The 24,115-nt window shown below is 46.7% G+C and overlaps 1 protein-coding gene across 1 annotated transcript in view; it reads left to right on the top strand.

Moving 5' to 3' along the window:
• The window catches only part of SNX9 (sorting nexin 9), a gene marked incomplete at its 5' end in the record, with an annotated part of 104,790 nt that overhangs the window by 38,391 nt on the left and 42,284 nt on the right, over positions 1–24,115 (top strand). The window contains 3 exon segments of the mRNA XM_080805150.1: positions 7,207–7,293; positions 10,311–10,385; positions 11,828–11,953. Coding sequence (XP_080661276.1) covers positions 7,207–7,293; positions 10,311–10,385; positions 11,828–11,953 — 288 coding nt within the window.

Raw genomic sequence — 24,115 nt, 5'->3', positions numbered from 1 at the left:
TATAGACTCATTTTAGCAGTGCCATCCAGAGGTAGAGAAAATATCTCACATTTACCATGTATGTGTACATGTACACACAAAAAAATATGCAGACAAGATGCAAACAGCATCTTAATTTTATTTCCACTATTTGTGGAGAGGACATTACAGGGCCAATTTTTTAAATATTTCTCTTTTTTTTTTTCCTTCAGTCTCAGGAGATTATGTTTACATTTCAAAGACATGATAAGAGTTATAATTTAAAGGGATAGAGAGAGAATGTAAAAAAAAATTTTTTTCCCTAGACTTTCAGGGTAATTGCTATTAATTGCTATTTAAAACTTATTTATATTTTTTACGTATAGAACAACTGCGCTCCAATATCTTGGTCTTTTATAATATGTACAAACATTTTGAGAGGACTAGGTGAAGCTTAGGGATTGGTAAAGATTGGTGAGCTTTAACGTGTTTCTAGAGTTGCAGTTCTGGTTTTGTAGAGGTTTGTCAATGAAAGACAGTGGTTCCTAATTCCCCAAAGACCTGGATTATAGCCTGATTATCAAGGGATTGGCCCATATTTTAACTAAATTTCCTTCTTTAGCAAAAAATTTACTCTTGGCTTCAATTAATCCCCAGACATTGGCCTTTCACAGATCATTTGTATAACAGCCAAGGAGAAATTTTGGTCATCAATTTCCTCAGTGACGGTAAAGTTGCAAATATAGTCAAGTAATCTATCTAATTACTTTCTAATTAGAAAGCAGAGGCACGGGCAGTAAGGATGGTGTGTGTGTGTGTGTGTGTGTGTGTGTGTGTGTGTGTGTGTGTGTGTGTGTCTCCAGTGTCCCCTGGGAACGGGAGATGCCTCCCGTCACGAGCCTACTATCTGGAATACCAGGCAGGTGCTTCTGGAATGGGGCTCAAGCACTGATCAAGCAGTGGCAGTTGAGATGACAAAAGTTCCTCTGGGCTGGACCTCTCGTGACAGTCACCCCAGAGCTGGCACAGCTGGACAGAGAGAGCGGCTCAGATCCCCAGTCTGTTCAACTGGTCCCCAAGGTGCACGCTCTGGATGGTGGAGACCAAAGAGAATATTCCCACTGGTATAAAGCCAAGCTTTTGGGACACGGAACAGATGAAAGGAGAACTCTAACAGCTTTATGTAAGCCTTGGGTCTGCCGGAGCCACGCTGATCCCTGGGAGGGACGTGCTGCGCGCCTGGGGACCCTGTGTTGTATTACAGCGTACCTCATTGCGCAGAAGCTTCCTTGAGGTTGGCAGGTGACCTAGTGTCAGTCTACCCAGTTCTGGAACCAACTTCTCCTATCACGGAGTCTTCTTGAGGGGCCAGTGCTCCGGCAGCTTTTACGTGCTCAACCCCTGCCCACTCATTTTATGCTTTGGCTTCCAAGATGTCTGTTGGCAACACATGACAAAGAGATGCAAAGGAGAACAAAGACCTTCTCTGGGAGGAAATGGATCAGGAACCGACTGGACCCAGGGTCACTAAGCCCAAGGAGCTAGTTCCACAAACATTTTCTCCTGCTAATCTAAGTTTAGAAAATAAGAAAAGGGCTCTCACCAGCCTTCCTCCAACAACTCTGCAAGTAGAGATTCCGGGAGGCCAGCATGGTTAAGAAATGTCACCTTCTGTGGCTGCTGGTCAGATGTCCCAGGATCTCCCAGCTGCGGCTGTGTCCGGGGCACGTGGTGGCCAGCGAGTAAAGTATCCTGCCAACTACGCCACCTGTCCCGGAGCAAGAATTCCCGTCCCTTTCTAGGGACATTCCTGTCCTTCTAGCTGGACTGGAAGAGAGACAGAGTAACAAGAGAAAATGAAATTTAGTAGCATCCGTACGGGGAATCCACACAGGCAAAATGAAGCATCTATGTAGCCGGGGTGCAGGGGTGCCAGACTGGGTCTGGCCATTCGCCACCGACAGAATCCGCAGGCGGAGAAAGGAGCCGAGGTAAAAACAAGGGATTGATTTCACTGAGCCCACCAACCGGGAAGACGGCACCCTAGCATCTGAATGTCGGTCTCTAAAGTGCGGAAAGTACTTCCGGGTTTATAGAAGGAAACTGGGGGGCAAAGGTGGCTGGGCACGTGCAGGTGGGCCGTGAGGGCCCCACATGTTGGGGTCAGGCATGTGGGGTCTTACTGGCTCAAGGCAGACCTTATTGCTTACGGGGGTAGTTTTGGTTCTCATCATGCTTTGCCCACAGGGTCTTTTTTTTTTTTTTTTTTTTTTGCCTGAGCTAAGAGATAAGCTGGACAGAAGAACTTAATCAGTTAAAAAGTTTGAGGTCAAAATGCAGGTTGTTGAAGTCCTCCTTCAAATAGATTGTTCTGACCTAAGGAGATGGGGCCAGGGGTCTGGGGCTTCGGGGGAAAGGAATTTACTTCCCAGGGTGTGAGAAGAGCGGATAACCTCGTAATTAGATGGTTGCCCTGCTGTCCGGGTGGGTCACTCGGATAAAATTTATCTCTGCTGATAACCCTCCTTCTGGGAAAGACCCCCAACGTGGATTCTTCTCCGAAGTTAAGGGAAGGGCAGACTGTTCTCTGGAGCTGCAGGGCCTTGATTACCTTCAGCTCAGAATAATCTTCCTGCTCATGAGGTCCATCTTGGGGGCGGCCTGCCCTTGGCCCTGCACCTTCTTTGGAAGTTTTAAGAGCCACCTACCCAAAATGTGATAATCGATCCGTGTCCTCTGGGAAAGAGTTTCTTAACGCGGGTGGCCGTCTGGGACCTCAGCCCTGCGCTACTTTAACAGCTCTAGTAATGACCCAGCGGGAGCTGTGGAAAGCATGCATATCAGGCTCTCTGAGGACCGTGGGCAGGAAGGGAGAAGCACTAGTTGGGTATAGCTGGACGATGGCTTCACAATTCAGAAAACTTAGTAGGTCGGAGCAGTGGCTAAATCTAACAGGATGTTTTAGAGGGTAATTTAAGATTCTCTGTTTGATGCAAATTAACAACTAAACAAGCACAGGCCAGGATTGAACTAAAATCACAGATTGTTGTAAACCGAAAAGCATTTAAGTCTTAATTATTTACAATAAGGACAAATACATCTGCATATATTGAGGCTGTAATAATACTCTCAGAGTCTAATAAATGAAGTTCTTTTTCTTCTGATGGTCTGCATAGTTGTGTAAAAACAAGATAGAGGAAGGCATTAACTGTATACGATTTCACAAAAAGCACATGAGTGTGCTTAAGTCAAACGTGCTTGGCATTTGAGGGGCACCTGTGTGGCTCAGTTGGTTAAGTCTCTGCCTTTGGCTCAGGTCATGATCCCAGGATCCTGGATTTGAGTCCTGCATTGGGCCTCCCTGCTCAGTGGGGAGTCTGCTCCCCGCTTCTCCCTCTGGCCCTCCCCTGTCATCCTCACGCACATGCGTGCTTTCTCTCAAATGAATAAATTAAAACTCTTAAAAAAAAAAAAAAACAAGCTTGGCATCTGAAAAGGTGAACTAGTTACATAGAAATATCACATGCAAAACTTCAGTTGTCAAGGGTCATATTAATGAAGGATCTGTCCATCCCTTGAAATTTTTCAATTTAATTTTTATTTGAGTGTCTCTGTTTTTGAAGTGAGAGAGCTACGTTGCTGAAGATTTACTGCTTTTCCCCAAGATTTGATTGTGATTTATGTAAACCCAGAGAAGCAGATGCTTAAGGATGAGGACCTGTCCTCTGCAATCTGACCCCCACAGGAACTTTCTGCTGCCAGGTTTTTCGTCATTTTGAACTGTTTAATTCTCTTGTTCATGTTAGGTTCTAGTGTTTTGTTTTGCAAAATTGGAAACAGAGTAGTGTACTTACTATATCCAGTGTTTCTCTTTATTTAAAAATGTCTTCTTAATAAATTCTTTGGTTTGGGGCTGTTGGTTTGTATCAACTTGGGCTCCCTCCGTTGTGCAATAGAATCTGAACTCACAATAGCTTAGGCATGGAAGGAGAGCCGTTGGCTCTTGTGTCCGAGAGCAGGAGAGCAGCCTCAGGCTTCCTCAGGGATCTCCGCAGGATTGCAATTCCACTCCACCAAAGGTGGACTTTCTCCATACCTCCGCTGGTTAGCCACTGGCAGCATTTTCAGAGAAAAAGACCCATGCTCCCCAGCATCTGTATCAATTTCAGGGAAAGAGTTCTGATTATCCCTGTTTGGGTTATATGCTTACCAGTGGCTTGGAGTCAAGCAGGAAGTTTCCAGAAGGAAGGGATATGGAGCAGACAGATGTTCACAACATGGTCAAGGAGATTGAATACTTTGCTCCCCTTCTCTCCCCTCAAAGGGAAATATGTGTTAAGGATGACAGAGTATCCACACACCAGGTCTCTTCCAGTGCCCGGGACATGGACAAATTTGGATCTGCTGATGTCTGTTTTACTGTAGTTAGATAATGGAACTTGGGTTTAAGATTGCTGAATATTATTCCTTCACCTTCATCTGTAAGACTTGTTGGTATTGGCATTGAAGAGATTGCTGTTGACAGCATGTGTTCAACACAGAGAGTCATGTTCCCTGCTGCCTAGGAACTGTGCAGAGAGTTAGCTCCTGAAAACACTTGAGCCATTTCTTAAAGTGTAGCCAACACAGGGGAAAGCAGCATCAAAAAATGGACCTTTTCTCAAGGCCATTTGAAGCATAGGGGAACTGATGGGGGACCAGAAACGCAGGTAAAGGGAGACAGCGCTCCGAGGATTTCCATTCTAGAGGCTTCCAGGCTAGCTAAGCTTGGTACGAGTGGTTGCTCAAATTTGTTTTCTGTTGACATGTTACGCTCATTTGGGGATATGCTTTATAACATTTTTTGTTCTCTAAAATTTCTCTCAATTCTAATTTTTAAGAAGCCTCTCTAGGGTTCTTTTTAAGGCTTAAATCAATGTTTATATAAACCTACAATGTTTAGATACATTTTTCCATGGCTAAAGTTCAGTAATATTTAAATGTGGAAGGGAGTTTCCAGTTTCAGTTTTTAACTCGTTCCATCAAGTTGTGCATTTGGTACCCAAGAGGCCTTAGAATTCTGTAGTGGTTATTAGCTGGATTTAGCTGCATTTAAAAAAGAAATTATTAGCCAAGATCCCTAAGGAACAATAACCAAACAACAGGTTACTCATCTGGACCTTGTGTGCACACCAGGCCCTTCCCGGGAAACCCATAGTCCTGGGGGCCTGGCTGGCCCAGGGACCCTCCTCATCCGCCTCATGCATTTATCTGCATCTGCCCTCCATGCATGAGATTTGAGATTCGGGTGATGTGGTTTTTAAAAAATACCCCACAACGTGTCCAGCAGAATTGTATCAACTTTTTCAGCAGTAGGAGAAAGGCCCGTGTGCTAACCCCTGGAGCTCTCCATGCCTGCAGCCTACCCCTTCCTCCCCCTTCCCAGCCCCTCAGGACGAAGTCCCGGAAGGCCAGGAGCGATGCCCTTCTGTGACTGACAGACCGGACCATTTGTTTCTAACATTTTGTTATTAAAAAAACCTCAAACATGTAGAAAACTCAAAATCATTTCCCACTGAACACCATCAGCCTACCACCTAACGCCTGTAAACAACATCTCACTCTCCCTTTTTTGTTGCACATTCATCCTTCAGTCTGTCTTCTTTTTTTTGATGTGTATCAAAATAAATTGGTATTTGGAGGTTTTGGGGTTTTTTTTCGTAACCTTTTCCCAGTAGCTATGAATCCTTCCTCCTTGTTCTGAGACTTTCAGGCATCATTAAGCAAGTGTGGGGCCAGTGCACTGGCAGGCAGGAAGGCCTCCAGTTCTGACCGTGTGGTGGGTGTTCAGTAAATATTTGTGATATGCGTGCAGGTCCATTAGTCCTATTTGACTAGCTCTGTAATATGCCTGAACTTGCCACTTAAGGACAGTTACTTTTCAAATAAATCGTCGGTTTCCTAGGTACATGTTATCTCCATTGAGTAAGATGGACCTTCTCTAATGAGTTAGTCCATGAAAGACAATTACTTAGAATTTGAAATGGATTAAAAATTATATTAAGTACTATATATAAAAATTTTAGTTATTTTTGTGAGAAAGTGAGCACAAGTGGGGGAGGGAGGGCCAGAGGGAGAAGCAGAGCAGACTCTCCACTGAGCAGGGAGTCCAATGCAGGACTCGATCCCAAAACCTTGGGATCATGACCTGAGCCAAAGGCAGACACCTATCCGCCTGAGCCCCCCAGGTACTCACAGCAGTGATCGTCTTGGAATATGCACATAGTGGTATTTGTGGGAATCATGTGTCTGGGTTTAGGCACTCCAAGAGGAGCCTCGTGAGGAAGAGGCTAAAGGAGCAGCCCCACCTCCCATCACCCAGAACAGCTTCCCTTTAGTCTGTTTTCCACAGAATTAAGATTTTATTGTAGGAAAAGTTTGAAAATCACAGCTGTTGGGTTAGCTGACCAGTAGGCCATTGTAGAGTGGGTAGTATTCTAGCAGAAGAACGTAAGTATATCTTGCTCCCTGGATGTTATATTCTGAGGTGAGTTGGCTAGGGATACTGCTTTAGTAAATTCATCCCATGGCTCTAGATAAAGAACAGTGAGCATTCTCACGGCCAGGGAGTCATCTGAACACGTGTGCATCTTACATGAGTGCATGCATGAGTGCGTTCGTGGGTTCCCTCAGTCCCTGAGAGTGAGTGTGCCCGGAATGAATGATCTCTGCTTTCACTTCTGACCTCTGTAAGGAACGGGTGTTGGGGCACTTAGGTGGCACAGTTGGCTGGACGTCCAACTCTTGGTCTGGGCTCAGGTCGTGATCTCAGGGTCTTGAGGTCCGACCCTGTGTTGGGCTCTGCGCTCTGGGTGGATCTGCTCGCAATTCTCTCCCCCTCTGCCCCTGGCCTCCCACCTCTCAAATGAATAAATCTTTAAAAAAAACAAAGAAACAAAAGTCATGCCCCTCCCCTTGATGAAATGGATGTGGTTTGAGACCATTTTGAGAGCTAATCTCTGAAGGTGGTGTGGGCAGCTACCAGGAACCTTCCCCGTTTCCACAACAGAGTAGGGGGCTCTCACTGCTGGTGTCCTCTTTCCTCACCATAGGGCTGATGAATCATTTTGGTAACATGTCTTCCTTTATTTCAAAACAACCACAGCCACGGTCATGAGCATGTTTACAAAGTGTATGATAAAGATTGTTTGGTTTTTTACCGTGAAGTTTACATCTGTAACTTCCTGTGTTCCTCTCTATTCCCAATAGGCTCGGGTTATGTATGATTTTGCTGCTGAGCCCGGAAATAACGAACTGACGGTTAATGAAGGAGAAATCATCACAATTACAAATCCGGTAAGAGGTTTTAAAAAAATCCGATGGTCTCTTAAGGACTCATTTTTAGGATTTTTTTTTTTTTTTAACAAGTTGATCTTAAAACCCGCACAGATTTTTGCCCTGTTATTTATGAAGTACTGATGGTGAATAAAAGTTAAGCCCCCGAAAGGTAGTTGGATGGGTTTCCATCAGGCAGAAATGGAAAGAGATGTCCCAGACAGGTCCCAGCCTGATCACAGGTGGCAAGATGGGAACGCATTCAGTGTTTCTGGGAAGTCACAGCTGTGGCTGACGGACGACAGCCTGTGAGCCAGGTGTGCGGCTGAGCACTTCACCTGTATTCTTGGTGTGTTTTCTGCATGACCTCTGAGAGCTAGGGCCTTCTAACCTGTGTTGTACAGATGAGGGTAATGAGACCTCGAGAGCAAGCAAACTTGCCCAAGATCATTCTGTTTGTAAGTGGGAGAGCAAGGACGCAAAACCGCGTCTGTTTGGCCTCTGAGCCTCTGCTTTTTCTCTCTGCTGGGAACATGGCACGTAAACAGGCATCCCAGGGGTACAGGGCGCATCTGGGCCAGTAGCAGACAGCCTAAGAAAACTGGCTCTCCAAGTCCAGTCAGACAGGACCTGTGGGCCAGGATGTAGACCTTGGATTTCGTTTGTAAGTAGTGGATTCATTTAAGGGTGTTCTCGTTGATGTTAGGCAGGCGATGTGGTGAGACTTGTATTTCCAGGAGATTACTCTGGACTGGTGTGGCTGGAGCCCGGGGATGCCCCTTGAGGTTGTAGCAACAGGAATTGAAAAAGCAGAACACAGGAGGCTTGCCGAGTCCAGCCCGGAGGACTCGATGCCAGATTAGATACTGCTGGAGAGAAAAGAGGCAAGGATCCTGGAGATTTTTGGCCTTTGGCCTGAGTGAATGGTGGATGTATTAAAGTTCTTGAGTCAGGGAGAAAAGCTTCTCTGGAAAGATTAAATGAGTTTACTGTTATATATGGGGAGCTTGAAGAACAGTAAATAATAAACCCTTCCCTACAGCTTTGTATCAGTTTAAAAATGGAAATGCGGAGCTGGAGGCAAGGGCTGGGGCCAGGCTGGCTCTGGGACACCTCTGAGAGTAGCATGTGAAGAAGGTTGTGGGGACAGCCGGGGACATCAGGGGAAGGGAAGGAGGTGATGCAGGCGTTCTTCCGGGTGGGGGGACGGGGCTGGGGCAGTGCAGAGACCCAGGAAGGAGAGTGGGAAGCAACCAAGAGAGGGTGGTGGCTTCTTGATATTGGAAGTATTTTCAAAACCTTCTTTATATGTTTTAGATATAAAAAAGAATTACTGGGTAAGAAAAGTATCTATAGTTTTAGATAATATGCTAGACATGTGTAAGTAAATAGGTTGTATTTTTAATCATAAGAGAGATTAAAGATTCTTTATCCATACGACTTTTTTAAATGAAGAAATAGTCTTCATTTCTTGGCAGAATAGTATTGTCTTTAAGTTGCTGTTATGCACAAAAATGGACAAAGTTGGGGCTTGAAGTGATTTTTATTTTTATTATTTAAAAAAAAGATTTTACTCATTTGAGATGGAGAGAGACAGAGCATGAGCAAGGGGAGAGGCACAGGGAGAGAGAACAGACTCCCCGCTGAGCTGGGAGCCTGACTGGGGGGCTCAGTCCCAGGACCTGAGCTGAAGGAAGACAAGCAACCATCTAAGCCACCCAGATGCCCCTTAAAATGATTTTTAAAAAAGAATGTGTTATCGGGGCACACGGGTGGCTCAGTCAGTTAAGCATCCGACTCTTAGTTTAGGCTCAGGTCATGATCTCAGGTTCATGAGATCAAGCCCCATGTCAGGCTCCCAGCTGAGTCAGCGTAAGATTCTCTCTTCCTCTCCCTCTGCCCCTTCTCCTGCATGCGTGTTCACTCTCTAAATAAATAAATAATAAAATCTTCCCAAAAAAATTGTGTTCTCTAGATTCAGGTAATTGAGACATGATTTATGAACTTAAGACAACTCTTATTTTAAGGTGAAAAAGTAGGACTTTGTAGAGATAATAGATTGAAAAGTGGGAATGCCAGTATTTTATAATTGAGTTTAACATTGTTTATCCAGAAGAACAAAGGAACCATGGATCAGTTAGCTTTCCCTAGGTAACAGGCAATCCTTAAATGAACAACCATTTGTTGTTTTGCTCAGGAACCTCCAGGTTGGCTGGATGGTTCCACTGACCCGAGCTCCCTCCTGTGTCTGCAGTCAGCACTTGGGCAACTGGGGGTTGAGTACTTTCACACGTGCTACTCAGGTGTCTCGTGGGTCCCCTGCTGAGGGTTGGCTGGCCTGGGGTGGGGTGTCCAGGAGATGGGGCCTTCTCTCTGTCTTCTAGCAACCCACGTTATTCAACAGCTCTTTTGGAAAAAGTGTGCAAAGCCTCTTGAGGCCAGACTCAACTCACCCCATATTATTTCCACCTCACCTTGTTCTGTTGGCCACAGAGGTCACAAAGGACAACACAGATTCACCCCACAGAAATGGGGGTGTCATTCTACTTCTTGACAGTTGGGGCTGCAAGCCATTTTTGTCATCTGCCCCAACCAGTTGATCGAGAGGAATTGCACGTGGACAGCACTCTCGTCTATTGAATGGGCTACTTTTCAGTCTTTGATCACTTGTTTGATTTTTCTTCTTTTTAGATGATGTCATTTTCTGGAGTAAAGAGAAGCCTTAATTATTTATAACTTTGAGGGCACCTGGGTGCCTTAGTAGTCCGTTAAGCATCCACCTCTCAATTTGGCCCAGGCTGAGACCTCAGGGTTGTGAGATCGAGCCCCGTGTCAGGCTCTGTGCTCACTCACCCTCACTCGCACACACTTCCTCTCTCTCAAATAAACCTTTTTAAAAAGTGTTTATAACTTTGAACAATGTTAAATCTGCAGTAATAAAGAGCTTAACATTAACTACTTTTCATGTATAACAAAGCAAAATTCCTGTAGGAAATTTCAACTATAATGCCATTTTTTTTTTTTTTTAACTTTATTAGGATGTTGGTGGAGGGTGGCTGGAAGGAAGAAACAGCAAAGGAGAACGCGGGCTTGTTCCCACAGACTATGTTGAAGTAAGAACTTACTGTCTTATAGTAATTAAACCTGGTCTTTGTCAGACATCTTTTTATGAATTATGGAAAATAGCAACTTCATTTTTAATAAAAAAAAATTTACGCTGTAAAAGTAATACGTGCTCATTATGTAAAGTGTGAAAAATATATTGAAGTAGAACTAAGAAAAAAATGTTACCTGTAGACGCAAGCTCCAAGGAGTGATTCCAGATACATAGATTAAGTTCCTTCTGTTATTCTGAATAAATGTCCGTATTTTTCCTCTGTTTATATTGTGTGATCGCTGCTGCCTATAATACTGTTTATATTACAGGATTCATTTACAAAGGTTAGAAAGATTTCTTTTGAAGTAGCTCCCTTTGCTCTGTGCTGGTTTAGGCCCCATCCCTCAACTCCTCGCATCCCCATAGAAGGTCTTGGATGAGCTCCCTGGGAGCTGCTGCCTGGCTTAAGCCCTGTGCCCCTATAGGCCCAGGAAGGCTAGTGTACCCACCCCTGGAAGGAGCCTCCCACCTGGGACACACCCAGTCAGCTGACAACCCCACTCTGAGCCAACCTCCCGGCGCCCCCTGCTGGTTGCCTGTAGGTCGCTCAGACTCCCGTCCTGGGTCCCTGGTCGACTTGCCTCTCCCACCTCAGGTGACCAACCAAAACCAAGGTTGCTTGGTGCCCTGTGAGTGAAACAGGAGTGAGATCAGGAACAAGGTGCCTCTGGTTCCCCTCCAGCAGAGGGGAATGATGCCCCGGGGCAGTGTTGACCTGGGCGCTGTCTACCTGTTGTTCCTGATGGAGATGAGGGGTGGGGAGTTTTGAACCCTCTGGAGAATCTGATGAATCTGTGGCCCTTCTTCTCAGAAATCTGTGCGTGTTCCTACACCCTGAGCTCGCCCGTGCGGTTCCAGAGGGCTCACGGGCCCCTGGACTCAGCCCACCGGTCTTAGGTTTATGTCCTGTTTTACCTCTGTGCGCTGTGTAGGCAGGATCCTAAAAATGGACAAGAAGGAGAGAAATTGAGGATTTAAGTTGGTTCTGGCATTAATTGCATTTCCTAGAACTCTGCATGCTTCTGCAAAGGAACAGTTAATAGAGATGTTCAAAGGCTTACTTACCTTTTCAAGAATATAAACCCCTTGGGGCACTTGGGTGGCTCAGTGAGTTAAAGCCTCTGCCTTCGGCTCAGATCATGGTCCCAGGGTCCTGGGATCGAGCCCCGCATCGGGCTCTCTGCTCAGCAGGGAGCCTGCTTCCCCCTCTCTCTCTGCCTGCCTCTCTGCCTACTTGTGATCTCTCTCTGTCAAATGAATAAATAAAATCTTAAAAAAAAAGAAAAAGAATATAAACCCCTTTTCCGTAATAGATCACAGTTTTTGCTTGCGTTTAGAGGCTCTAACTCTGAAATGCCCCTAATCTATGGAAAAATCTATGTTCTTTCTAATATTCAGATTTTGCCCAGTGATGGAAAAGACCCATTTTCTTGTGGAAATTCAGTGGCTGACCAAGCCTTCCTCGATTCTCTCTCAGCAAGTACAGCTCAAGCCAATTCGTCAGCCGCCAACAGTAACAACCAGGTGAGTCTCCCATCCTCTGGCTGGACTGAGAGCAGCGCATCTGTGTTGGCTCGTGGTGCGTTCTCGCAGGTGCCATTCCCTGAGAGCGTAAAGTAGCTGGTAGATGTCTGTGTGGCATTGCTGTGGGGCATTAACAAAGAACTTGCCTATTACACCGGCTAACGCCTGTTTCTAAAGCTGATTATGAGAGAGAATGCAGGGTGTTCATTGAGAGTTGCTTCTAGAAATCTGGCATGATATGAGCGTAGACACTATGAGGCGCAGATATTCTCCCAAGCGGGGGGAGGAAAGGCAGGGTCCCGCACTCAGGCGATGAGTGTCAGAGCTCCGGCTGAAACAGGAAATGACTTCTCCGACCTTGGCATGTTTCCTGCACTCTCACAGTCGCAGTACAGGTGAACGTGGCCGCAGATCTGGCGCTTAGAGCTCGGCACTGCTTTTGTGTTGCCTCTAGGAAACTCACAGCTGTGGACGATTTGAGGAAAATATGCTGAAATTCGGCATTAATTTTAATGAGAGTCTGACCTGCTTAGGTGACTTTGCCTAGTTCGGTTATCGTAAAATGATTACCTTGGGTGAGCAGCAACGAGAAAAGTCAGAAGATAGCAAAATGTCACCACTTCCTACATCTTTAGAAACGAATGGGCTTTAGGGGATGTTATTTCTTGATATTCTTTAACTACGTAGAAGGTTTTAAATTATGTGAGGCCTCACAGTCCTATCACTTAGTAATTATTTGCTTATGGAATGTTTATATCTTAACCATCCAAGAGAGTTTATCCAAGTGCTGTTACCATATGTTAACTGCAGATTTTATACATTTTTATTTATTTATTTTTAAAGGTTTTATTTATTTGAGAGAGACAGTGAGCATGAGCAGGGGGAGAAGCAAAAGGAGAGGGAGAAAACACTCCCAGCTGAGCAGGGAGCCCAGACGTTGGGGGTGGGGGGACCCAGTCCCCAGATCCCAAGATCATGAACGGAGCTGAAGTCAGATGCCTAACCAACTGAGCCAACCAGGCACACGGATTTTATACATTTTTAAATAGCTTTTGGTGGACATTAGAATAGAATAAGCGAAGGAGGCAAAAGGTGGAAGAATATTCATCCTATTTTAATTGAGGGACCTACTCCAGCCACTGTCCAGGATGGACTGAAGCACTCTGACCACAAGTTCACCATCCGGCTCTAGTCTTGGTGTGTTATGAAGTAGCTTCCTCAGCATTTAAACATAGCAGCAGGGACTGAGTAACATAAGTCGAAATGTGTCTTCTTCCAGGTTATTTAGAAGAAAATAAAACCAACTTTTTGAAGGTGGATTTTACTAATCCATTCTAACGCTGAATCTAACCTGATCCTTTAAAAGCAAAGGAAAAGTGAACTGAAACTAGAAGTAACAAAATACAGAAAGCATGACCATAATTGAGCATTTGGATTTAATTTAAATCAAGTAAAAAAATTTTTTTTGAAAGAGAGAGCAGGTGGGGAGGGGTGGGGGGGGAGGGAGAAAGAGAAACGTGAGCAGGCTCCACACCCAGCGCAGAGCCTGATGCAGGACTCTGTCCCACAGCCCTGACATCGTGACCTGAGCCAAATCAAGAGTCGGGCGCTCAACCCACTGAGCCATCCAGGGGCCCCCTTCTCAAGTAAAAATTTTAATAGCCATCTGTGCTTTCAGTCATCTGGGATAGGAGAATAATTTAAATAGGCCAACATGGTGATGTGTTTATAAATACCACGAAAAATGTCACGAATGAGAAGCCAGGCAGCCATTTTTAATTGGTGGCTTTTCAACATTTTGCTGTCAGGTTTACTCATTCTTTCATTCAATGAACGTCAATAGGAAAATGCTATTTTTGTTCCAGGGATATGCCTCCTAGGATTTTCTCATTGCCTCGGCAGTGTGTTCTCTCCCAGAAGTCAGTTTTACTCGGAGGGCAAGTGTGTCAGCAGGGCCCGCTCTGGCCCTCCCGGGTCAGGCCCCGCAGGGCGCACCCCCTTGCCCCGCGGCGCGCCGTTCACTTGGAATCAGCGCGTCTGCTCTCCTAGCGCCGGTTTTCCTGAATCTGGCTTTCTCCCCGCACAGGCAGGCTGCAGAAAGCCAATACACATAGGAAAAGACTCATTTGCAGAGGCCACTGTTAAATGGCCAGAGAATTAAAATGTTTGAATGCCGAGTTGTGAGGGCACGCGTGGATAGGCGCTTCTGACGCGAAGCTGGGGGAAGGATGAGTTGACGAAGCGTCTGGAAGGCAGTTTGATAACGTGCGTTAATACTTAAAACGCGCGCACTCTCTGACCCAGCAGTGGCTCGCGGAGCTGGGAACACAGAGTCGCGGGCAGAAGCTTCGCTGCATGCGGTTCCGGCAGCTGGAGGCTGGGACAGGTGCATCACCCGGAGGGGCCTGGCCAGGCAGACCCCGGGGCCGCCACGCAGGGGGGAGGCGGCTTCCTGGGGGAGCGCGAGTCTCCACGGGGATGCAGCGATGTGGGAGTGTGTTACCTCTCCCGGGCTCGAGCATACACACGCCACAGATGCCAACTGCAGAATATTCAGGAGCGAATCATCGAATTCTCAGTGCTTCGCACTCACATGCAGATTCTGAGTTGCACGAGGACCGCCACCGCAGCGCCTTTAGAAAGACAGAATCGTCTCTAGTGGTTTGCGTTGGCTTCACCGTTCGTTCTCTGTCTGGGGTTTTAGAGCCTCAGGGGCGATCCACGTGGGCGGCAGGGCCACCAGCTCCTTCAGGGACGTGTGGACAGTTGCCCCCGTCTGGATTTGCACCCGGTTCCCCGTGTTTAAATCACGCCATCGCCTTGGTTCTGAAAAGCTGCTCACGGTAGATCTCTCCGAATCTCCTCCGTGGCTGCCCCCGGATTGCGCGCTAATGGAAGGTTCTGGGAACCCAGACGTTTCCTCTGGAGGTTTCGGAGAGGCTGCTTTTCCTGTCTTCATCAAATACCGCAAGAACCCCCGAGCCGGCACCAGCTGCTGCTCTGTGCCCTGCGCCGCATCTCCGTTCGCAGGGAGGCTCGGTCTCTGGCTTGCAACGTCCTCACCCCAGCTGCGTGCTCTGCCCCCAGGGCGGGGCGGGGTCACGGGCCTGAGCCTGGGGGTCACACGCGGGGGGGGGGGGGGGTAGGCTGTCTTCTCTGTCCCAGCCTCGGGAATGGGAGGATTAGACCCTCATAGGAAGTGCTGTCAGCACACCAGGGACCTTCCGTAAATACTTCCCCTTCCGGCCTCCCCGCCGCCCTTCTCCGAGGCTTCCCGTGGCCTTAGTCCTGTTCGCTCCAGCCTTTCTCCCTCTCCTCCAGCCATGGAGACGTCTCTCCAGTCTTGAGTTTTCTCTTCAGTTTGCTGCATTCCGGCTTCTTGTTCCGGCCTTTCCCCCACAAAACTGGCTTCTCTTTCTCACCTTCCCGTGGCATTTCTCTGGAATGTTCTTACCATCCCACTCTGGTTCCTCTGAGACCCTCACAGGGACGGTTACTCACGGGCCTGGCCTGCGTTCGGCAGATGGGGAAGGGCCGGGAAGTGTGGCTTCTCGAGCCAGGACTCCGGCTTCTGTGTGACTCGGTGGGCCCCGTCGCTTTCTGTGCCTGCAGGTCCTCATCTGGAAACTTCTCCAGGGCGGCAGAAACACGCAGATGGAGAGATGCTCCGAAGTGTTGAGAGCGGTACTGGGTACTCAGCAGGGACTTCGTAACTGTTTGGTTTGGTATCTTAGATACCACCGCCTCTAAAACAAAACATTAAGTGTGTCAGCTCTTTGCTTGAGAAACTCTCGGGGCTGCCCCATTGCCTCCCGAACCAAGTGACCAATTGCACATGTCGAGAGAGCGACCCGTGGGGCAGGTGGTCACCAACCTGTAAGCGATGGGGCAGACCTGGGACAGTGCACGGTGGGGAAATCGTGTAAGAAATTCAGCTGCACTTGTGTGACCGATACTTTCCCAGCCTCGGTTATATTGCTCTGACTCCCCAGCATGGCCTCATCCTCACTCTGTCCTTCCTTCTGCGCTGGGCTCCAGCCAGACGGGCTCGTCCCCAAATGTGCCCTGTGCTAGCCGCCCTTGACTTTGCATCTCTTACTCTCTCCTCCAAGAAGGACGGAATGACTCGTTCTGCCTTTCAAGTCTGCACAGCCCCCAAGGTTCAGCTCCAATACTGCACCCCTTATGAAGCCTCGTTTGGTCTTTCCTTCTCTCGATTCCCTTAGTGCTATTTCTGACTCTTCCAGCAAATTATTTGTGAACTTGCCAGCTTGGTGAGAAGCAGAGATTTTTGTCTTATTTTTTTCCCATTCCCGTAACCTGTAAGAGGCCTCGCACCTAATCGTGTTCTGCACACGATGGAATGATGTGTTGTTGTCGTTCTTTCCTAAATCCAGCGAAGGTACATCACGGTGGAAAATGTTATGAGATGTACTGACTTCATTCAGCCTGAATTTTGTCAGGGGAGGTAGTGTCTGTCGTTCTCAACATCGGCCTAGGACTAGGAACCGTCATAACACCTCATTCTGCCGTCTGCTGCTTTACCCAGTCAGAAGTGGTTCATTCCCTTACAGGAAATCCTCTGGGATTGCTGACTATTTTAAACCATTTAGATATTAAACAAATGCTCAAAGCTAAGAGGGTATTTAGGGAAATGACATCTTTTTTATTCAGAGATTTTCAGTATAAGATATTTTTTGTTATGAAGGACTTTTAATTGGTTAAGGGATAAAGAAGGCAATAGTAATTTTATGTTGGAACTACATTTTGCTTTCTCGTTTCTAAAAAAAATCCATTTTTAGGCCACTTTAAGGCCATTTTGTAATTCATTTAAAAATAAATCAGCAAAGGAATGCTTCACATGGGTATTAAGTTTGCTTATTATTTCATTATCTCAGATAGGATCTGTAATGCCGTAGACGTCTCACGATTACTTACCGAGATTTCCTCTTTACAAAGCCCTGTTGGAAAGGTTCTCTCTTTCTGCACACCCCCCCAGACGAACCCCTTTTAATGGGCTACAGGGCTTTGTAAGGAAAGCTGTAGACCTCTGTCTAAAGGATTTGCTGACATTTTTCTCCAGAACTGCATCAGGCTAGTGATACTAACTTTCCATGCCTTTTTGGTCCCGGATCCTTGCTTTGAATAAGACTGCTTTATGCATCTAGGGAACCTTTCCAAAAGTACATGCTGTGACGTTCATTGTTGAGGGTGGTTTGTCATTGTTGTTTGTTTTCGTCTAACAGGAACCAAATGACAAAAGGGAAGGGTTTGTTTTGTTTTTTACCTGAATACTGCTTTGATGAAGGGCCAGTGAGCATTGTTACCACACAGCCTGTCATCAGAACTGTCCGTAAGCCCATCTCTCATGGCCTTTTATTAGACTCATCTGGAAACTGCTTGTGGCGTCTTCCTGTTTGGGACATAAAGCTACCTATTTTAAGACTTTTTGCTAACAAAATAAGTCAACGCTCTAATACAAATATTTCCCACTTCTTAGGACAAATTAATAAAATAAGTTTTCATTTCCTGTATTTAAAAAATAGATATCTGTGGCTGACACCGATGGGTTCAGAATGTGAATTAACAAAGGGTTTGTTAAACCAGTTAAGCTTTTTGGGTCATTTCCAATCAGGACAAACAGTTTTAATTGGGTCTTATGATCTAGACTCATTTTTTTAAAGAATGTACAAATTTTATATTCTGATCAGTGGTTTTGTGAAGATAGTACAGGTTCATCTGAATTAAATGAATTACAATTAGATAATATCCTTTGAGCAAAAAATCTGTAAGGAACAAAACAGGAAATTTTGCAAATTCTTCTACAATCTGAGTGGAGATGGCTGGGCTCTTTTTGCGAAAGAGAATTTTGTGCCCTCTGTAGGCCCTTTTGAGAAAGAGTTCAGTCTTTGTCGGGAACTGTTGAATGTTCTTGGGTATCACAGTATTTGCTTTCTGCCCCTACTTCCTGACACATCTGGCACGTGGCCATTACGTGTCTGATGGAGAAATGTCAGATGAAGACTTCGGTGCCCCGGTCGTGCAGATGATGTGTCAAAACAAAAGAAGAAAGGAACCATAAATCACCTCAGCCTTCACAGAGCACGCAACTTTCATTTCATTCCTGTAGCAAATTCCTGGACAAAGTCTTGCCCTGGAAGGGAGGAATTTTGTGACTAGAAGCTTCCATCTGTGCCTCCAAGCAGGGGACCGCTCACGAGGGTGTAGTAGAAAGAGAGGCCGTGGCCGGCAAACCAGTTAACGCCACACAGAACGTACGAGCGTGGGACGGAGGCACCGCAAGTACTCCCTTGTGTGGTGACAAGGAGAACCTTCGATTGCTTCCACGGCCTCTCCCCCAAGGTAACAGTGTGAAAGGTAGTGAGCCCGTGAGTCAGGCCGCCTCTTCCCTGGCAGACTTACCAGACCGTGTGGTCCGCCTTGACCTGTACTGATGGGAGCGTCTCTTCTCGGGAGCCAGGTGGGCAGCCGGAGCTGTGAGCACCCACCAGCTTCCTTGAGCCGTCGTCTGTCCTTTGTACTTGCTGGCTTGGCAGAAAGCAGCCTTGATGAAATACGTGTTAGCTTTTTCATTAATTCTCAGACCTCCGTCACCCTCAGTGTCCAGCCTAGTGTGGGAGGACCCGCAGAGAACCGTTGGCACCGTTACCCTTCCCTGCGTCTTGTCCCCGTAGCTCCCATGTGGCCGCTCTCGTGATGTGTGCAGTCAAACTTGTCCTTCTCAGACCACGTCTCGGCTGCTTCCTGGGAGACCAGTGGATGAGCCAGATCTCACCACTGTTCTCCGAACAAGTCCCTGCCCTCCTGTCAGAAGTAGCAGTGTGCTTCTTACTGGTCCAGGTCCCCCCAAAGACATCCTATACGAAGCAAAATACAGCAAGATAGGACAAAGCCAGAGCCTGTCATTTTTATGCACTAGGGTTTTTATTTTCTTTAAAAGCAGTTTCTAACTAGAATGCTTTATTATTATAGAAGCAGTACGTATGCACTGTAGAATATTGGAAAATTCAGGTTAGCCAACAGAAAAACACAGCGTCCCCACCATTCCCTACCATTTACACCATGGCTCATGCCTTACTTTCCCTGCTGAACACGGTTATCCGTGTGTGTACCCATACAAGAGACACACAGGACATGCTGTTTGTAGCCTTTTAAAAATTGGCAATCCTTTTCAGTAAATTTTCATCTTACGTAACATCTAGACCAACTTGAACTTTCCCAGCAGACCCCAGAATGTCCTTTACAGCTTGTTTAGGAACTGGCGTTCAGTGTAGGGCCAAGCATTATGTCTGGTTCTGTCCACTGTGTCCCTCACACGTCTCCTTTCTTTCCAGCACGGACCCTACTTTTCTGTTCTTAGTAGGTTTTCCTGTGGAATTACTGTCTTTTGGATTTGTCCGGTGGTTCCTTTGGTATTGTCCAAATTGTTCCTCTGTCCTCTGTCTGTCGTATAAATTGGAAGTTGCACCTAAAGGCTCAAAGGAGGCACAGAACATTCTGGGCAAGAGTACACCATAGGGCTAGTGTATATTTATGCTACATCACATCAGAAGATGCCGCGGGTCAGGTGGAACCGTCTAGTCATGTCCTCTCCTTGTGACCAGAGGGTGATCTGTCTGCTGTTCATTCAGTGCTATTAACCTTTCACCTCATGGTTTACCCCCAGCTGACATCCTTGCCTCAATCAGGAAGGCGATTTCTTCCACATTTACTGAGTGGCTTTCTTCCCTAAAATAGCACTTTTCCTTTCTACGTTGGAGCTAGTTGGCCACCTTGGAAAACTGTTTCTGCTGGAATTCGGTATCGGTGTCCAGTTCTTTCCCTTTAACTGCCAGCTTTCCAGGTAAGAAGTTGCTTTCAGGGAACCTGGGTGGCTCAGTGGGTTAAAGCCTTTGCTTTCGGCTCAGGTCGTGATCCCAGGGTCCTGGGATCGAGTCCCGCATCGGGCTCTCTGCTCAGCGGGGAGCCTGCTTCTCCCTCTTTCTCTGACTGTCTCTCTGCCTACTTGTGATCTCTGTCTGTCAAATAAATAAATAAATAAATCTTTAAAAAAAAAAAAAAAAAAGAGAAGTTGCTTTCACAGCTGCCTCAGGTCGTGACAAATAAGTTTTCCTGTTTTCTCTGGTACTGTTGTGGACCTATGGGTTTACGCTGGTCTGGTGCGTTCCCACTGGCGTGGGTCTTTCTTTTTTATGCTTAAAATTACCACCCCCTGGAAGCCCATTCAGAGTGTGTGCTCTGTCTCATCCGTATCTGGAAGCTTTCTTTTTTTTTTTTTTTTAAAGATTTTATTTATTTATTTGACACACAGAGAGAGATCGTAAGTAGGCAGAAGCAGGATCCCCGCTGAGCAGAGAGCCGGATGCGGGACTCGATCCCAGGACCCTGAGATCATGACCTGAGCCCAAGGCAGAGGCTTAACCCACTGAGCCACCCAGGCGCCCCTGGAAGCTTTCTTGGCTCTGTAAATGGCTAGTTCTGTTATCTGTGTCATTACTGGGTCAGCTTTGAGCAATCGGTTTTTCTGTTGCCATGGCTCATTTTTCTACTTCCCTTCATGCGTGGTGATTTTTTTATTAGAAGCTGGACCTTGTGATTTTTACCTTGTTATGTGCTGGCATTTTTGTATTCCCATAAATGTTTTGGGATCTTGTTCTGGCGTGCAGTTACTTAGAAACAGTGTAATCCTTTGACATTATTTTTAAGTGTTTTCAAGTAGGACCAGAGTGAGCAAGACTAAAAGTCTTGGGGTAATTTCGCTTCTCTGCTGAGGCAAAACCCTTTTTAGCGTGTGTGTACCTGACGCCCTGTGACTGAGGAGGTTTTCTGTTCTGGCCGGTGAGAACCACGCCGTGCGAGAGATGGATACTTAGTCCTTTCACGGGCTTCAGTCACTAGTACAAGCCCAAGACCTGGGACCCCCCCCCTCTGCGGGTCTGCGGGGGCCTCTCTCTGCAGCTCTCTCCTCTTTGGCCCTCTGCCCTGGGCTCCCCCTTCCTGTCTCCTCAATTCAGAGGGACCACTGGTCTTTGGGTGGATTTCTCATCCCTGATCCATGGCCTGGAAAGTCTCTCTAGATGGGATCAGTCCTTTATTGCCTGATGTCCAATGACTGGGAAACGGTTTCATGTGTTTTGGCTGTTCTTTTTTTGATAGTTTTAGTTTTAAGTGGAAAACTGGATCATCTTGATAGCCTACTTTGTATATTAGTTAATTTCCAAAGTCAAGTTAATCTATATCTAGAGAATGGAAATAATACCACCAAGTTAACAAGAGAGTTGTACCTGAAAAGTACATTCTCGTGACGCCACGTGAGCATTCTGGTAATGACTTCCGTACTGGAGAGCTGCGGAGCTGGGGCTCAGAGCCCGGAAACTGGGCCCCACACTGTCCTGACCAACCGTGCTGGTGTGGCCATCGATTAGCTTCGTGGGAGTGTGTCCGTTTACCTGCTGTCACGAGGACGCTGTGTACTGAGCCAGTGAGAGCCTCCGGAACACACACCAGAGACTTTTGCTCCTGCGGGCATGGCCTGGCCGGCTGCTCCTGCCCACCTCTGGGCCTGCCAGGCTTCGCTGTGACACCGTGCCGCCTCCGTGCCAGCCAGGTGGCTTGGCTCATCTCGCGTGCCCCGTGGCTTTGAAAACACTCGTTCAGCATCTTAACATTTTGGAAAGCTTGGCTTTGTGTTTCCTGTGGAGTTTCTTCCTTTGGCCGTGTGACTTGCATGATTTTGTTCACCCCTTCTGTGCTGCCTGGGGTTATTTTTGGCGCTTCAGGATCCCCAGACGTGACAGCAGCGCTCTCCAGAACGTGCACGGACTGTCACCTGCTCCCCCACAGTCAGGGCTTGGCTTTTGCACGGAAGGCTTGTGAATGAACAGCATGCTAGAATTTTCTGGTGACTTTAGCCCTGTCACGAATTTGCTGTTTCTAGTTAAAAGCTTTGGTATGCTCTTTTTTTCCTGCACTCACTGAGCACCCTTTTTGTTTTAAGGTGGATATTTTGGCTCAGATTGGTTGTATTGAAAGTCTCAGCCAGTCACCACCTTCTTCATCTTCTCCTTCTCCTACCATAAATAAGGTAAAATTCAAACCGGAATGCAAGAGGAAATAAACATTTCAAACCCCTCAGAGTTACCCTTTTCCCCAAGCGAGGTGATTGTTTCAGGCGAAGTATCTTACCGAAGGCCTTCCTGGGGCGTGGAGACGTAGGGGTAGAACAGGTAGGGATTGGAAGGGCCGCTGGGATCCGCACCTAGGGGAGCTTGTCACCGAGGCTCGTTGGACGATCTGTTCCATGGACAGTGAGAGCGAATGAGAGGGTCTTAATCAGGTGGTTCACAGAGTCAGGAGCTGTTCGGTACCATAAAGGGCAGGCAGAGAAGAGGATGGAGACTTTGCAGAAGGAGAGAGGAAGGAAAGCCAGAAGAAAGGAGGGAAGAGGCCGCTCCGGGTTTGAAGCCTTGGCTCAGAAGCAGAATGGGTTGTCTGGCCAAATGCCTGTGGTTGGGGCACGAGGGTTATTGGGATCGAGGGCAAAGGAGTCAGAGGCCACAGCGTCATTAAGCCGGGTCACCTTTGCAGGTTGTTACAGGAGGGGTTGGGCTTCAAAGGCTCTGGCATCTAGCACCCAGAAAATGTTTGTGCCAAGCGCCCCAAGAAGGGGTACTGGGAATCGAAAACAGAGATGTCAGAGACCAGTACGTGGCAAGGTGGGTTCAGAGGAGGGAGACAGACTGTGTGAGCTGGCTGCGGGTTGTTGGTCTTTGAGGGGGAGGGGCCTTGGGAGTCAGTAGAGGCCATCTGAGAGAGAGAGCGAGTGAGCCAGCGAGAGAGAAGTCTGTGATAAAAGCTGGAGAGCTGTCCAGTGGGCCAGGCTTTGAAATACTTATCAGCAGGAGTCACCTTGAAACAAGATAGAGGGAATGTCCCAGGGAAAACAAAGAGAAGGAAGCAAATAATTACTAGATTTGCCTACAAGGATTTCATAACCTAGGTAGGAGCTGAGATCATACAGATGACCAGATAATACCAGTTACTACAAGCAATTTTATAAACAAAATCGTTTTATTTATTTTTACTCTAATTAATTTTTTTATAAATTTCATTGATTTATTTTTAAATTTAAGTATAATTCACATGAAGTGTAATTTTAGTTCCAGGTGTAATGATTCAGCAATTCTGCACATTTCTTTCTGTCCATCTTGATCAGGCTCTTAATCCCCTTCACACAACTCACTGGTCCCCTCCCCCACCTCCCCTCTGGCAGCCACCAGTTTGTTCTTTGTAGTTAAGAGTCTTTTTTTGTTTGTCTCTTTTTCCCTTTGTTCGTTGTTTGTTTGTTTTTTTTCCTTAAATTCTGTGTATGTGTGACATCCTATGGTGTTTGTCTTTCTCTGACTTATTTCACTTACTATTATGCTACGGTCAATCCGTGTTGTTCAGATGGCAAAAATCACTTTTTATGGCTGAGTAATATTCCACCGTGTGTGTGTTCTGTATCCCTTCATCTGTGCATGGACACATGGGCTACGGTAAATAATGCCACAGTAAACGTAGGGGTGCATATATCTTTTCAAATCAGCGTTTTCGTTTAAATACAGTAGCTTTCAACGAACGATCTTTTGTTTGTTTGTTTTAAGGATACTTCCTCTGAATAGTTCACATCGGATTGTTTCCTCGGTGTTGACGAAAACCTTTCTCTGCTAACATTGTAGTCTTCATGTCATAGCAGTGCGGAGCGTCACTCCTGTGCTGCGTTATAACCCTCTGTTCCCTCTCCATTTCCCTCATGGAACTCCCACCAGCCTTTCCGAATCGGAGGCAGGCTGCCTGGTTTCGAATTCTAGCCTGAGGTTTCCGGGCTAGAAAGAGGTAGAAGCAGAGCGTCAGACCAGCCGCCTGACCAGAGCCTGTGCCTCCAACTGTGCTGCCCTTAGCCCGTCAGTTCACGGCAGCACCCGCTCAGTCGGGCCTTGATAGAACCGCTAGACAAATGAATGTCTGTACTCACTGTCCTCTTATTATCCCAAATTTCTATACTTTCTGAAGTTCTTGTTCTGAAACCCTCACAATTTAGAGTTTGGAGGGCACAGAGTATATACTGGTGAAAAGGGATTCTTTTAAGTGAAGTGTGCT

The sequence above is a fragment of the Martes martes genome (genome assembly GCF_963455335.1).
Source record: "Martes martes genome assembly, chromosome: 6".
Lineage (NCBI taxonomy): Eukaryota > Metazoa > Chordata > Mammalia > Carnivora > Mustelidae > Martes > Martes martes.
This window is presented reverse-complemented; position numbering and strand designations above follow the sequence as displayed.